This window comes from Perna viridis, chromosome 1 (genome assembly GCF_037379345.1).
Source record: "Perna viridis isolate PV_CMFRI_1.1 ecotype Kerala chromosome 1, ASM3737934v1, whole genome shotgun sequence".
Classification (NCBI taxonomy): Eukaryota; Metazoa; Mollusca; class Bivalvia; order Mytilida; family Mytilidae; genus Perna; species Perna viridis.
Window position 1 is genome coordinate 63766459 of NC_142445.1, and position 18071 is coordinate 63784529.

General features: G+C 31.7%; 1 protein-coding gene across 2 annotated transcripts in view; it reads left to right on the forward strand.

The window, feature by feature from the left end:
• LOC148629811 (KICSTOR complex protein SZT2-like) overlaps positions 1-18071 on the forward strand; it is an 84895-nt gene that overhangs the window by 35986 nt on the left and 30838 nt on the right. For both annotated transcript variants that reach the window (XM_088557570.1, XM_088557579.1), the window contains exons 21-24: positions 8008-8126; positions 9680-9837; positions 16136-16921; positions 17577-17835. In XM_088557570.1, coding sequence (XP_088413696.1) covers positions 8008-8126; positions 9680-9837; positions 16136-16921; positions 17577-17835 — 1322 coding nt within the window. The remainder of the gene's footprint in view (positions 1-8007; positions 8127-9679; positions 9838-16135; positions 16922-17576; positions 17836-18071) is intronic.

An 18071-nucleotide genomic window follows, 5' to 3' on the forward strand; every position in this document is an offset into this window, starting at 1 on the left:
CTAGTTCAACAGTATGGTTTAAACATGGTCAAGTTTTGTTCCAGAAGTTACATTTGAATATGTTGCAGTATCAGAAGTCTCTGTATAGAAGACTTAGGGCCTGGTAAAGCTAAAGTATTGTTCTGTTTGATCAAATGGAAAGTTTTATGGAGATGGTTTCTAAACAAGGTTGTGAATAGTTGATTGGTATTTGCCCAGAGTGAAATCTTTCTTTGGGATGAGATGTCATTTAGCTCTTTATGGTTAGTTGGAAAGTTTGGTCTTAGCAGTTTATTATGTTGCCAGATCTAACTCTTCCAGCTCATTATATAGAGGCTTTTTCACCACACACACATGAACGAGAGTTACAGACATATCTTAACTACACATGTTTCCCTTAAGTTTGAAGTTTCAGAAAATGTCCGTCTTTAACACTAATGGTGTAATGTACTGTTTTCTTCCTTATGTCAAGAAGACATATTTTCATCTGGATAGTTCTTGGCGTGTCAGATCAGATTTTGTTCATCTAGGGGAATAAATACAAGTTAATTCATCTATTTAAGTGCTTTTGCATATCACTCAAGTAGCAGTCATTTGCAAGTGCATGTATTAAATGCAGTTTAACTTTAACCTAAAATTCTGGATTGAAGTATTTTTTATGTAGGGTACAGTATATTTGATAGTTGTATTGATTTTTGTGGAAAAGACTGATTTTCAATGTTCCATTGGAAATGGAAATTGTTATCATAATTATCTTGATTTCTCCCCATTAATGTAAAAATTTGAAGACTGAAAAAATTATTTCAAGATGTTGTCCAAATAAGAACTGAAATATTTGAACTTGAAGAGATAGTTTCTAGACGACAGCATGAGTTTACGGAATGAACACACTATCAGCGAAACATTTTATCATGCCTCAGACAACGCACCTGTTGTTTCCAGCAAACTTTCAGACCTCTCATGTCCAAGTTAATCTTTTTCCTATCATAGTTAAAAGGGGCATATCCTCTTATTGTCTTTGGCCCATTCAAGGAGCTGGGAAAATTTAAATGTGCTGGATTAAGATCTTTAAATCTGCCTTCTGTGTGCTAAAGTCCTGGACTTTTTCATTATTTTTGTGTTCTTTTATTGATTTGGAGAACTATTTTATTAGCCATAGAATGTTTTCCAATTGTATGTGGCAGTATTTGGAGCTTGCTAATGGCCAATAAATAATTAAAAGTGTTCTTTAATATCTGATACATTGAATTGTACAAGAGGTCAAGATAAGAGCTGACACTTAATACAACCATTACTGGTACATGTATTTGAAAACTAATGTAAGGAGCTTATACTTCCAAGTGAATTATTGTACATGTGTGTGCAAGGTCTTAATGAATAAGAAGGAAATCCTGCTCAGAAACCCAAAACATTAAGTCATTCTAGTATTTTGAAGCTCTTCTCTTTTATATGTGTTGATCTTTAAACACTTATGCAGAAGGTCATCCTCGTATAATTACTTTCTGTATTTGGCAATGATAGTGATCTTTTATGAAATTACTTATGTCTTATATTTAAATCATAATTGTAAAGGTCTGTTGTAAAGAAGCCAATTAAGGACATATTAAGAGATGAAGTTTCAACAAAATGATAAGTAGTATAGTCATAATAACAATAAGTGGATATCAGGGGAGACAACTGATGACCCATCTCATGATGATATTAAGGGGAGGGAGATCTTACTTAAATAAAAAAAAAATATACACCTGCTGGTATATTAGGCAGATGGAATTGAGAGTTAATTAAGTCAAAAAAGTTTAGTTCAAGGGAAATAACTCATGACTCATTCCTTTTTAAAAATCATTTCACAAATATTTGTTCATATATTGACTGACAACATTATTACAAACATTGGCAGATTATTTTATGGGAATATTAAGGGCTCATCAAGTGTTTAGTGTTTGTATTATAATAAATAGATCTGTGTTAGTCCTTCGTAAACAATGTATATCGTATCATGGAAAATAAGCAGATTTAATTTTGTTCAAACAAAAGTTATTTTGAACTCCATTAATTGTTGAATGGTCAGAATATTTAGGGGATGAAAAATATGTGCTTGGTCCTCAGAAGAGAGATCAAAAATGTTTTCAGAGGATGCTTGTTGTTCCATCATATTTATGGTCTATATAAATTCCATTTTTTTCTTATTGAACTAAATAGAACCACTTTACACCTATGACTGTACACAAAATTAAAACTCCAGCTACATAAACTCTCTCCTTGACATTTGTGTATGGATTGTGTACTAAAATTTTAAGAGCACTTTTTAAAGGGTCCTTGAAGCATTTCGTTAGATGTGGTGGTTCTGTATACCTCTTGCAATGTGCAAGAGAAAAGGTATCTTTTCTGAATTCTATTATAAATGATCACCATATAAGTGAACTAAGCATGGCAACTATGGGTGAAAAATAAGTGAAATTAATGATTTTGATATTAGATATATTCTATCAGTGTGTGAATGATTTAGATGAGGATTACTGCCTTAAGTGGTTTATTTTTCTTATCACCTGTTAATCAAAGAATTCCCCCAACCTGATGTTGACATAGCTAAATCCTTACTATCATATTTTCTCACTCTGACCTACTTAGTATTAACAAAAATTTGACTTCAAATTTTTTGCATTTGATTTTTTATTTCCACTCTTTTGTACCACTTGTTAGAGAGGCATGTTTGGTTTGAATTATTCCTTTAAGCAGACATTGGTGATCCAGATTGTATTTCAATAGTTATTAATCTACAAATGATTTTCTCATATCAAAATGAACAATTTTCACACTTTTGAAAACATTAATGATAGGTTTATGCCACATCCAATCTTTATTTTTTTTTGTCAATTTAATATTTAAGCAGGGTCTGTTCATTTGGTCAGAAATGCAGTTTAACCATAATTAATCAATCAATCAATTAGTCAATCAATTGAAAATTAAGATATTCATTTTGTGACTTTGTTAAACCTTTTTTGTCTCCTTGACTTTTACCAAACTAAAATTCTATGAAGATGATTGTCCAAAATTTGAAAAGCTTATACTTCAGGGCTCTAAAATTAAAAACAAAATAGGCTTCAATGGGAATGTTTTACATGAAAATAAACTTTCAAATAATAGAAATCCACCTTTCATCTTCCCTTTTGCTAATTTGTTACTTGGCATGAGTGATGGGATATTCGGATTTCCAGACTCCTGATTTAAGTGTCATTTGATAGCTTCCTTGGTAACAATAAAATAATATGCCATGAATTGGGTGTTCATGAATTAAACTTTATAATGTGTGACATCTTCTTTGTTGAACCTGAGGCTCATTCAAGTACTTTTGTTCACAAATATTCCACTCTTCTACTAATCCTAAAGTTTAACTAATTTGTCTTTAATGTTCAGCTTATCTACTATCACCTTGACTTAGTAGAACAGGGCCTATTATACAACAGAAGTTCTCATGTTTATGATGAGTTATGTCATCTTGAATTACTAGTATCATAGCACTCACTAAGCCCCTTATGTAATAAGCCTTTTGGTGTACAAATTTTGTCTCCATTTTTGTCTGATGTTATTATATATGTAGTAGTGGGGAACCGACAGAAAAGAGAAGAGTTACAACTTGTCTGAAGTGACCTAATCCATAGTTACATAAGACAGGTGGTCTTTATATACAGGTTTATTTGACATTAATGCACTAGACAAGGACATTTTAATTCTTGTCTTTTAAAACATGTTATTACTAAATACAGGTGGATAATAAGAGAGGTTTGAATGTGTTCTCTTAAAAAAAAAGATTTTTTATTTTCTTCGATGGAATCTGAAGCTTTCAAATTAAGGTAAAGGCTTGTTGATGAAATTCTGTATGACTAAAGTACAGCCTGTTGTTTCAACATTTATGCAGTAGAAATTAAATTTAGGATAAAGCTATTAGGATGGAAATGAATTGAAATGGTCTGTTGTTAATTTTCTTCCTAGGTGTTACATGAACACTACCAGTAATCTCTTTAATGGTCTTATTGGTACTCTGTTTCAAAACAGAGTTGTCTTCTTGTTAAAATGTTAAGCATGGCTGAGATTAACATTGTATTTGAGAGTGCCAGCTTGAGGTCATGTAAAATTCAATTAACTCAAAAAATTTAAACAGAGGAGTCAGAACTTTGGCTCAATATTTGTATTGTCACCCCCACAACATTCATTGCAACTTGTAAAAATCAATTCCTGTCAATTTATCTTGTCAAGTTAATATTATAAATGAGATTCTTTTAATGTGTGTTGTGAATTTGACCTTTTGTAAATTTGTCTACATTGCAGAAATCTTTATCAGTCAAAAGCTTCAATATTTACAAAAAGATTGTCTGTTAGAGCAGAACCATAGCTTGAAAGATACAAGTGTATACTGAGTCTAAGATAGTGAATTGTAATATGATATAGGGTACGAGAAACGTGATATCTTTTGCCTTAAATTTCCTAATTCTCTGACTGTTTAAAATTGCAAGGTCAATACAGTTAAGATTTACATGAATTGTTCACAAAATCCTTTATATTAGTTTTTTTCTTTAGTACTTTTATCTATTTTTAGAACTACTTTTAACTTTGGTCTTATAAAACCTTCCATATTTTGAGGTCAGAATATGCTTTCACTTACTGTAAACTTTGACATTGGGATAGGCTGTATTACCCTTCCTTATAGCCCTTAAAACTATAGCTTTCCTTTTGAGATAAGTATTCTAATGTTTAAGTCTTATAAACTTTGTTTTAAAATTTATTGAAACAACCTGTCTTTACAGGTGATAATATTATAGGATTCATAACGCTAAAACAATTCATGTCTATACATATTTGTCTATTGATATTTGTGCATTCTTGATGTGGATCGTGTAGATAAGACCCTGTATGGTCAATGTTAGGTTTTAGGATGATCTCTGAATATTTGAGTAACTGTCATTACTCGGTACAAATAGAATTAGGGTCGCCATCCATATATTATAGTCCAGCTAGTTAACATTTCATAAATGTGAGGGGCAAGCCAGTGTTATAGAGGTGTTAGTTTGTTTAGCCATTTTGTTTGGTAAAGGTGAAGATCGTTGTAAGGAATTTTTTTCTTCTTGCATTGGTTTTTGATTCAAAGAAGGTAAATACAGATTCTTTTTTGTAACTATCATGAGATTTTTGTTTGCATAGTTTGAAATTATATTTGATTCAAGGTATGCTGTAAATTTTGTAAGTGGTAATCTACAAAGCTCTTCCTACATATTGTATGTAGTTATCCACAAGGTTAAAGCTCTTCCTACATATTGTTTAGGGTTAGACTTTTATGGGTATCTGTGATTTATATTTGGCTTAATGGTTATTTGTTTTATTTCGTCACCAATGGTATTCATAGTTTTTGTCACCTGAGTCAGCACTTTGTCGTTTGACTGCTTACTTTCATTTTTAAACATTAGTCAGTCTTCTGTCTAAGTCATTGAATGGATGAGTTTAAGAATATTCTGAAATTTTGCTTCTTTTTGGAATAAGAATGAAATGTTTGGTGAGGAAGTTTTACTCAGTTATGATATTTGTTATAATCAAGGTCCTGTAGAGTTTTCAGACTGTGTTGGGGTTATGAGTTCTATGTTGTGTAGTTTGTGGTCAGATCTTTGATGAATTAATTGCAACTATGTATGTCATTATTGATTCATATAACACACAGAGAATATGGATATTTAGAGCATACAATAGGGTGTAATTTGGAGTGGAGAGGGTTTTATCTCATCATAAAGTTAAAGGATGAGATTCAACTCCTCCAACTGCAGGTGCTCACCTACTAACAACACTGAACATTAAAACAACACTCTGTTATTAACTAACAACTAGACTCATCATTAACAAACACTTGAGCTGATTTATAACTAACACTGGACCCAGAATAACTAACTTGGGTATGGATAACTATTGTTGCCATTGTGAAGTATAGAATTGGATAGCCAAACACAGTGAGTAGTCTATAGCATACGGTCCAAGCACTTTTATTCCTGGATACCAATTTTCGTGGATTAAGGAAGAAACACAAGTTCATGGATTTTTGAATTCATGGTTTTAAGGTATTCAGTTAACACATCAATGGGAATCTCCTTTTCATTGGGAACCAAATTTTGTGGTTTGTCCTACCCACGAAAAGCAAAAAAATTGGTACCCCATGAACAATAGTACTTTTACAGTAATCTTTTGTCAAAATAATTTTCATGAAATTTAATTATTTTTGACAGATAGCACTTTGATGCAGTGAATCACTATGCACAATTACTTGTACTTAATTTCACAAATAAGTGAAGATATATTACTTTTGCAATAATCTCATTTTATGTTTCTTACACTAAATACATTAACATTTTTCCTGTATGCTTGTATAGATTACATTTGAGGAATAATTACTATTACATATTATAGTTTGATGTTTCATATTTGTATATTCAAGTTCAATATATTGTCAGTGCATTGTACATGTATATGTAATAACATGGGTTCATAACAGGAATTCAAGCTTCTAACAGATGATGATCTTAAAGCATGTGTAATCAAGAAATAGCAGGGAAAATATGACCAATAAATTTAGACAGTAGTTCTCTATTAAAATACAAGACGACTCCAAAATTAAGCAGAATATGGAGAAAAGAAATGCAGAGCCATTTATATTAGGGCATACATCACAACAGAGACATGTGCTTGAATAATTGGGCAGATTTAAAATCCACCAGTGAAGATGGGTACTGGACACACTATAGATAATGTTTATCTTTGTGAATTAACTTTCAACATAGTCATTGGACATCAACCTTAAGACAGATCGTCTCGTGTTGTTTTAGCGTTATCTGTTCAGTCATGGGACACGATCTGACATGTCCAGTGTTGGTTGCCTGGGAAAGTTACGTGTGTGATTACCAGTGTTTATATAGTACTTGATGTCAGCCATCTTGTAGCGTTAGACACCTCTTAGTGGATGGTTCACCCTATCTCTTCACAGATAAAATTAGCTAACAACTGATATATTTAACCCTTATCTGTAAAAGTTCATCAGTATTTAATCATAGGTTATGTTTTTTCTGTAATTTGTAATTTTTTTCTGCATATGCAGGAACTTGTTCTTTATTGATAGGATGTGTTGAAGTTCTTTGAAATTTGCAACTTAAAGATAAATACATTTTTGAGCAAGAATATTGTCTATTTTATACAAACAGAGGAACTGGTGGATTTGAAATATTGATTAGAAATTTATCTGAGCATAGTTTTCTATCCATGTATGTTAAGATTTGTCCTCATATTAAAATGACACTCAGGTGTTCAATATAAATTTTAAGGGTTATTCATTTACAATGGAATGATATGATGGTTTAGCTATGTAATGGAATTTCTTAGGTAACAAAACAATTCTGAAAAAAAATTCATTATGTACAGAATTAGACTTTTCTAACTCAATGTCGTATCAGAATTAAATAAATTATTTATTAAATTTATTATCTTTTTAAGCTTTTTTATATGTTATTGCATAATTATACTGGTGTTTCAGTAAGTAATTGGTTTCTGATTTCAATTATACATGTAATTGATATTGAGTGAATGAAACTTTTAACATACCAAGAACCTGATGTAATTTGTCAGGAACATTATTAAGGTGAATATTTCACCTGGTATAATTTTTTTGTAGATTTTCTTTTTTGGAATTGGTTTTCCCACACATAAACCAGTGTTTTTGTTGATATCATCTTAATGATATGGATATCATGTTTAGATACTTTGCAACAACCTATTTCTCGATCAAAACCTAATGATTGATAGCTCCAATAATTCCAAGTTAGAAAATAGGACTGTTTTATATATTAACAATAGAGCTGTAATAATGTGGGCTGACAAAGCTTATATTTCATTTCCCACTCCATTGCCTTGACAGAATAAGCCAATAAATATTTTTCTATGAAACTTGTCATTATATACAATAGTTTTAAAAGATATGACTCTCAATATGTTTTTCTTCAGTTTTTCCCTGTAGACCAGGAATGTATTTCTTGTCTTGTGACGTTTGAGCACTTGGTTTGGGTGTGTCAGAACGATGCAGTGTTTCCATCTGAAGATTTTTTCTGGTTGTACAGTGGAAGGTATAGTAGAGTTACAGCACATACAATGATAATGTTCAGGAGATAGAGTTGGTCTTCCTAATGTCAATTACCTGAAGAACTTCTCTTGGTACTTAACTGGACAATTAAAAACCATATTACCTAATTTAATAGATATAGATAGAAAGTTTTTATCTTCTCAATTCTCAAGTCAACTATCTAAGGAAGTTCATCAGGTGATTTTTATTCGATTAAAGACAGATTATCTCTATCCCTTAAATGTCATCATTGTATTCACTATAAAGTACTATTATTCAGGATATCATTAGATCACTGGACCTTTAAAGGTGTATTTATACTTATTCCACCACGTAGCATCAGCTGTTGTCTTTGCTCTATTGTTGATTTTATTTTTTTTGTCATCCATTAGATAAAATCATTTATCTGATAAAGCTCATTTTGTTGTCACAATCATCTTTCAATACATGTAATTTCAAACTATATACATGTATGTCATGTTTGTAAATTAAAATATGGACCAAGAAGGATGATTTCCTTGGAGTTACAGTAAATTGCACAGAATTAATGTTTTGTAATTTGCAATGAAATGATAATTTAGTCATGTTATCATGAAGAATCAACAATTATAGCCTATGCAATGAAGTTATGGAAGGTATTTTTTTTTTTCGGGTGGATTGCACCTTCATTTTTGTATTATTTCCTTCAAACTTGCATATATATAACGTTGGTTATAGTAAAAGGGGTAGATATTTTTCAAACAAATCCATAGAAGGGTCCACTTTTTTGGAGGGATGGCAAGGTAGATGAAATCAAATATTAAGTACGTCTCTGTCTAAGAACCAAGCAAAATGTGTTTAAAGTGTCACACATGAAGAAAAAAAATATATTTTATTTTATAATCCAAATATTTAAACCTCATAACATTCTGAAATAACCATAACAGTATAAAGTTTGCCTTTTTAAGATATTGATAGGTCAAATTTATTTAAAGTGCACTAGGGAAATATAGTTGGAAAATTTTCCGACATTTTTTCCCTATATAACCAGTAAAAAATATCACAGATGCTTCAGGATAAGTTTAAATAGCTTTTCAGTTATTTGCTAGATTATTGAAGAGGTTTAAGGAAGAAAAGATTGAATTGAGCAAAAATGATGTGGCACTCATTGCCTGATTCTTACACAGAATGGTACTTAAATGCTTGCCACCTGGATAGCACCTTAATGTTTTGTTGTATTCCTTTAAAACTTAAAATTAAATTACAGTATCTTTAAGAGCTTTGACAGGATTGATTTTCCAGAAACCAATTTTGAAGATCTACTTTTTTGGAGGAATGTTCTATGGAAGGGCATGTGGGGTATATGACCATGCTCAGAAAGGTTCATGTATTAAATATAAATGGACATCACATTCACTATCTCATTAGTACATGTATCACATTTTAGAATAGGAATTTTCTGTTATGTGTTTTGGTTAAACACATGTTAAACAGAAGTTATGATATTTTTATATATTAAATTAAAGGAACAATTGAAGAATAAAAAAAGACTACTATTTGTACATTTGTTCTTTGCAGTTTCTGTGGAGATGGAGCTCAGTTTCAGGCTGGTGTCCAGAAACAACAGGAGAAGACAACTCCACCAAACATCCACCAGATGGCATTTCCATTTGATCTATTATCTCTGTTATCTAAAAGTCAGCAAGCTGAGATTTCATTCTCTACATACATGTTCTGTAGGTCATACAATTTTTTGGTCACACAATATCAGTCTAACAATTATATAAGAAAATAACATTAGGCCCGATACCCTGTTGAGCATATTTAAAAAATTCAGAGTGACCCAGAAGGAAACACATTATAATAGTACTCAGCAGGAATTCATTTTTAGTCTTCCACATCCAAAAAATTATTAACAAAACTTAAAGAAGTATAATCACATTCATATATATACTGGTACACAATATTAGGGTATTGTGATAAAATACAGACTGTATATGTATGAGGCTAAGTGACCAGGCAAAAAGTAAGCCACTACAGGCTTCTTATACAGTTGTGCATAATTTCAGGGAGTTTTTATCCTCAATTTTATGTGTGAGCTATGTCCCTGTGAAATCAAAAGTTTTCCACAATATGCAACTGAGGCAGCTTGTCATCACAACTTCTCTGAAATTTCTCAACTGATTCTGATGGAACCTGGTAGATAGGAAGAACACCATATGTAGTTGTGCATTTCATGTATAAATTTGATGCTTTTAATTTTTGCGGGTAATGGGAGTTATTTTCTTTTTAGAATGCTCTAGGTATACAACTGAGGTGTCACAACTTCCCCGAAACTTCTCTACATAATCTCACGAAATTTGATAGGTAGTACAATAATGAATAGTGCCTGTAGCCTTGCAGTAGCACTTTGTATATCAAGGATCAACAAGTGTTTCTTTATTACTTATTCAATCTCATTTTTTTTATTCATATCATAAAAATATATATTCTGGCAAAAGGAGTTAAACTAAAAAATGTTATACATGTACTTTTTTTCAGTTACAAAATTACTAAACAACTTCTGAACAAAATTTTAGGACTAAAGAAAAGGGTCAAAAGTCATACATCCTCAAAAACAAATTCACTGCTTGAAAAAAAGCACATTACACAAGCTTGTTACACTTTAAATGATCATTATTTGAATCTAAATAATTACTGTCTGTTCTATTCACTCATGGTTATGAAAACAATGGTTTTATACAACTTGACGTACATTTTTACTGCAGTTACCATAGATACCTCAGGTCAGCTGTTACCATAGATTCACAGATCTACCTTTACCATAGATACCTCAGGTCTACTGTTACCATAGATACCTCAGGTCTACTGTTACCATAGATTCCTCAGGTCTACTATTATATATACCACAGGTCTACCTTTACTATAGATACCTCATGTCTACTGTTACCATAGATTCCTCAGGTCTACTATTATATATACCACAGGTCTACCTTTACCATCGATACCTCATGTCTACTGTTACCATAGATTCCTCAGGTCTACTATTATATATACCACAGGTCTACCTTTACCATAGATACCTCATGTCTACTGCTACCATAGATACCTCATGTCTACTGTTACCATAGATACCTCAGGTCTACTGTTACCATAGATACCTCAGGTCTACTGTTACAACAGATACTTCTGGTCTATTAATAGACACTTTTTTCTTTACACTTTTCAAAATAGGGTTGTCCATCTTTTAGTTTGTCCTTCTTTTTTATTTTGATTAATCTTCAAACATTAATTCGGCATTTATATTATGTGATACCCTCCAAAAATTTGTAGTTGAGTCTGTCTGTCCCTGAATGATGACTTAAGGTGGTATCAAAGGATTTTTTTCAAACTTTGTACTGTTTTTTACCAGACCAAGTTTGAATTTCAATGTGGTAACACAAGGGTTACAGCCATTTTACATTGTTTTTAACCAGCCCATGCCTGGCCCCATGCCTGGCCCCATGCCCCCAAAACTTTTAAATGAATTGGATTTATCTTTCTTGGAGTATTAAAGACTTGTAAAAGTTAGTTCTTGGGTATTATGAAGTTTAGATAAAGTTTGAATTTCATTTTCAGCTGCTTTTTTTTCACCATTTTTCCCCCACATATTAGAGTTGCCAAGCTTAGAAAATGATGTGTAGAAATTTTTCTGTTCCTGATTATTTGGAGTTATCTTTCTTTGAATGATAAAACAATGGTGAAATTTAGTTCTTATGGGCTAATGGGAGTCTAAAAATAGTTTGAATTGAGTTGTTTCTGTGTAATGTTTGCAATTTAGCATGTGTCCATAAATATCAAGTTCAACACAACATGGCAGGGTATCATTTAATGTCCCATTAGATGTCCTATTTTTGTATATTAATACAAACATAACTAAAGCATTTTACACATCTCCTGAAGAAGGAATAAGGTAGGGTTGATTTTTATCAAGAATGATAATGAGGAAAAAAATACAAACAAAAAAACAAACAAAACGCAAGTACTTCCATAATCAAAAGTAAATTGACTGCTTGGTAAAACACTTTATAGTCACAAGGTGACCCCTGCTACAAAAAATTATGGAGATCGGTTATTGTCATATGCTGTAATGGTCAGGGCTTTGTTTACAGTATGTCGACATGTAATTATGCCTTTTAAGCTGAAAATTTATCAACATAAGTATTCATCATAGAAGAGTTTTGCCATAAAAATGACAAATGCAATTCTCTCAGATTTGCTAATTTTGAATATGTTGGTCAAGGTACTCTTTAACTATTAGTAATGTTATCTCAAAAAGATCAGTTTAAAATTACTTTATATAGCTACACTAGTGATGTTCTCGTTTAGATTAGTTAGTGTTAGCCTGCAGTGAAAGGGATCCTTGGTTCTATTCTTAGTATAAACTGTTAAAATTTTTAGGATGCATCATTTTTCTTCTGTTGCATTGGTTACTCCAAAAATTGCAGCTGTTGAAAAAAAATCATAATTCATCATAACTTTTAAATAACTGTTAAGTTAGAGCTTAGTAAAAAGAATGTAAAAGTACTTTTCATAAGCTCCTTGAGATAGAATCATATTTGCAGTATTCTTTCAATATTTTTCCTTATAAAAATAAAGTTTAGCATGAGCATTCCATGTTAAACCTGTTGACAAAAGAAGGTCATATTCTATTGTCAAGCATACTAAATGATTTTGCCATAAAACTAGACAAGTAATTGAAGTGGATTACTGATTCTGGTCCAATTCTGTTATACAAATCTTCAAATAATCATTAATGTCTTGCTATTTTTATCTTATCCTGATTTCATCGGGCCAAGATTTCTCCTCAACTGGTCCATTAGAACAAATAAATGTGATGTTTTTCATCAATGCTATGGTATATTTTAGGTACTACGTCTGGTAAGGTTACAAGAAGTTACTGTGAAGTTACTTTTATTCATGAATATCTATGTTCATGGTTTTGCTAAGTCTTTCAATTTTCCTTGATTTTTAGTGCATATTATTCACTTATACTTGTCGAAACTGAACCCTTAATAATGTGAAAACCTGTCTAAATCAGGCACTTAATAATGTCACATTATATCAGTTTAAACCTTGGTAAAGCAAACACCTGTTTAAACAGAACTAATTTCAATTTTAAATTCCAAAAGGGGGTTTAGAAAGGTTTCACTGTGTGTCAAGAATAGTTTTAACTGATTTTAGATATCATGGTTTAACCCAAACATCAAATAAATTGTATTGGTACTTCATGAACAATGACACTTTCACAGTGATGAAAGAAACAAATGCAATTATTTTGCTTGAGAATTAATGCTTCTATTTTTTCTCTCCATATATCACTCTAAATAGATAGCATCATGTTGTCATTCTAAGAAACATTGAATTTAAATGAAAGTATACACATGTAATGAGTATTAATTAGAGGTGGAAATAATAGAAATCCGAAAGAAATGTCAAATTTTGGCTGTTTATGGAATAGATTCTGTAAAAGGAGTTTTAATTAAATTTAACTTAATAAGGTTTTTGTAGACCTTTTCAAATGGTATACATCATTAGCACAAAATTGTTTGTATCTATAAGAGTTTTAAGTTTTAAGTCAAAAGCAGCAAAAATAATCATATAAGGCTTTTAATGTCTACAAGAAATATTTGTGAAACTCTGACCCAATGGTGATTTTGTTTGGCCATTTATGAAAGTTTTGTTCTATCTGTTATGGAATCTAGGAGAGAAACAAATAAACAGTAAAAATAATCATTTTGCCCTCACATGGACAATAACTCCTGTAGGAATTCCAACGAAATAAAAAATTTAATGGGGCTTGTCAGGAGAGCCATTTCATTTAATGTAAGTTTCTTTTTATCTATAATGGTTTTCATTAAAGAATTAAAAAATGTCATTCTAAGGGATACTTTGAATAAGGAGATGTTGTGCATTTTCCACCTAACAAAGACTTCTTTAAAGCCTTTCAAGCTGAAGATGAAAGTCACATCTTTTATAGTTTTGGAGATGTGATTTGAAACCATTTACTATAAAATGAAAGTACTTTAATTTGTGGATGCCAATTTTCGTGGATTAGGGAAGAAACACAAGTTCCTGGATTCTTGAAGTTGTGGTTTTGACGTTTTAGTATACACTTCAATGGAAATCTCCTTTTTGTTGGGAACCAAGTTGGCCTACCCACAAAAACCAAGAAAATTGGTACCTTACAAACAATAATACTTTCACAGTACACTGTTTTCTTAAATAGCATTACTGCTTTGTTTTATGCTTGATCAAGGAAGATAGTCTAAGGATGCTTGTAACTAAATTTTGATGTAATCCACTCAGTAGTTTCAGAGGAAAGGATTCTTTAAAAATTGACCAAAAGCTTCGTAATTAAGCTATCAGTCTTCTTTGTTGTACACATTTCCTTTGCCCTATTATGTTAATGAACCACTACAAAAAAAATTGAAGGTATAAAGGAATCAGTCTGTCAGTCTGTCCACATATCTTGTAAGTTCATTTCCTCCTAAATCACTAATCTATTTTTGATGAAAATTTATTGGATGATTGGACTTCAATAAAGGTGTGCATGAAGGAAATGATAATTGTCCCATGTCTACAAAATGAGATAATTTTACTAAAATGTTTAATATGCTGAAAATCCTCCATAAGCGCTCAATGGAGTTTGAAGAAGTTTTATAAAGAAATACAATTACCGTATAGTCAAATGCCTGCAAAGGGAGATAATTCAATTTCAGCTTTGAACATTATATAAGTCCATCTGAAGCTGGGGATTATTCTTCAGATTATTTCTAGCTCGTTTTAAATTTTGATATTTGTGTCACATGATGTGGATTGCATTTCTGTTCATTGTGTACTCTACACAGATTCCATCCTCATTAATTTGCCTGCTCAGTTTCCTACTGCTTTTTCTAAGCAAAGCCTTTGTACTTCAGTGATAAGGAGCACTCATCTCTGTTTCTTTCACGCATTGAAGTTGAGTGGGGTATAATGTCCTTTTTTTTTTAAATTAGAGAGGTGAACAATAGCCACATTTAAAGGGCAAAAAGGAACTAAATACAAATTAAATACAAATAATTAACAGAATTTAATGAAATTTGTTTCAGTTTTATAATATATATACATTTATTTCAGAAATTATTACTAGTACATGTACGTACAAATTAGGTTTCTAAAATTAATTTGTTTGTTGCAACTCAAAGTGTTGTTGTCGGTAGACATTTAATTTTTGTGCAATGGAATGGATATTAGTTTATTAATCTTGACATAATTTTATAACAAGGTTCCAAACCATGAAAGGAAGGTTGGTAATGATGTGGGGGATTATGGCACAAACCATTTCAGAATAAGGGTAAATAAAGTGGCTAAAACAAGCATTTTATAGAATTTAACTCTGAAACTCCAGTAAAAGTTTATTGATGTCTGTGATATTGTTCCACAATATTCTATACTACAAAGGTCACACTAGGGTTAATTTTTAGAGTTTAGAATTGAACTGTTTAGGAATGAGTGGCCAAAATGAGCTAGAAATGAGCATTTTCCTGATTTATTAACAATAACTTGACTATAAGTAATATAATTATTTTAATTTTGTACCACAAGGTGCCATACCACCAAAGAAAAGCTTGGATAAATTCTGGGGGCAATGACTTGAACAAATTAGAAATAAGAAGCCAGAAACAAGCCTTCTCCTGATGTCCATACAATAACTTAAGTAGATTTTGAATTGTACAACAAGGTGCCATACCTCAAAAGGAGACTGAGATTGCTATTTTTTGTGTTTTGTTTTGTATTTTTTGCGGGGATGTTAAGAATTAGGGGCCAGAAAGGGTCAAATGCATATCCTGTGTCAAATGTCTTATCACAATAAAAATTCAAAGCTGTATCAAGTTTGAATGGTGTGTCCATATTTGCCCCAACTGTTCAGGGTTGAAACTCTTCAGTCATTTCAAGCTGCACCCGCAAAGCAATTTATTCCTGAAAAGAAATTACTTTAAAAATATCTTTCAGCATCTACTGATGACCAAAGTGCTAAAGGTTCAAACAACATCCTTTTTCAATTATTGTTGGAAAAACTGGCTGAATCAAATCACAAGAAAGTCTCCTTATCAAAAACTGATTGTAAAAGGTTCTTAGAACTGCTTCAGCAACGGTCAAGAAATTTGGAGGAACAACCCATCCCATTTTCTATTAGTGATGTTTCAAGCCACTGTGACAATGTTCCACAGTGGTGCTGTTATGCCAAAGCTTACTGCAATAACAGATTATATATGACAATTTTACCAGAATCTTTTAATGACTTGGTGTTACTGAATACAAAATGTGAAAGAAAGAGGGGTAGCTCTTCCTCTAGTGAAGTACGTGAGGAGAAATCATCTGCTTCACAAGGTGATAATGAATTGACAGATGAACGAGATGAAGTTTTAAAAGAGCCAGACATTGCCCAAGAATTAAGTCAGTATTTTACCATTCCATTGTATGTGTATGAATGCTATCTCCCAAATATCCTGGACATTTTGATAAATCCTTGGACCTTCCAATTACCTGAGGACATTTTTGAAGATTTAACCTTTTCTGAAACAGATAAAGATGAAAGCTTCAGTAGTATTATGTTTAAAATTCCGTCTTTTGAGAAAGATATTACTCCAGGTTGTGATGAGGCTACGATGTATATGAAATGGATGAGAATAGCCCATGAGCGGAGATTGACAGAAAGCTCTAATAGTGAAAATGAGGCTACACTGAAACAGCAATGCAGTATGTTAACTGACATGTATTACTCATGTTTTGTTAATGGTGAGTGAAAAAAATATTGTTGCTCCCTGTCAAATGATAACACTGGTAGAGAAAAGAAAGTCTACATGAACCACACTATATAGCATAAGTTGGTTCTTTAACTCCAAATACAACTTCCACAACATATAAAGGGAATGAGTAATTATAAATGCTTTAACAAATACGACATTAAAGTAGATAACTGTATTGTATATGCAGATTTGGAGGCATCAGTTATGGATTTGATGATGGCAAATATTAAGTATACTGGCGAGGCTTTAGTAGATCCAGTAAAAAGATATTTGCAATCATCAAATCAATATTGATGACAAACAACAAATATTCAAATGCATCAGTCAGATATATCTGCAGGCTATCCAGTAGCCTTAAAACTCCTAAAAAAATTGGAACTCACAAAGGATATGAAAGAAAGACTGAAAATTTTTTCAGTGTTAGTTATTTTCATTTCATAAAATTCCTAATTTTGGCCTTAAATTGTTATCCTGAAATGAAATATTTTTACCAATGAAACATGACTTTACAATGTGTGTTGTATTAGATCTTTATATATCATCATTACATTATATACATGGTAAGCTTATCTAAAGTACATGTAAGACTTCTTTAGAACTCATTGACATAATGAAAATATAAACCATTTCTTTCAAATCAACAGGAGTATACCAAAGTATCCAACAGGACTTGTTTGTCCACAAACATGATGTAGAGGCTGCCATCAACAACATCTGTGAAGAATCTCTGGCTATCGAGACTGATATAACCACATACCTCCTATCCTCATGTCAACATCTACAGAGGGTAGTGGAGGTAGCCAACATTGACCTTAACAGGAGGGAGAGTGTACAAAGTGAGGGAGAGGAGGACTTTCATCCGAGAAGACACTCTGTTAGATTCAGTGATTTCATAGAGGAGTTGTAAGTGAAAGTATTTTAGGGTATTTTTGGAGTGTTACTGATATTAAGGGAACTAATACTTCTTGTAGAATAGTCCTTTTCCTCAGTTACTGTTTTAGATGTATTAACATGGTAGTTAAGGAGTAGAAAATTTAATATGAATCATTTATATTTATTTTATCAATGGCATGTTTTTTTTTCCAGAACAAACACCAATATGTATGATTAAATGACTTTAAAATTGAGTGTTAAGATTG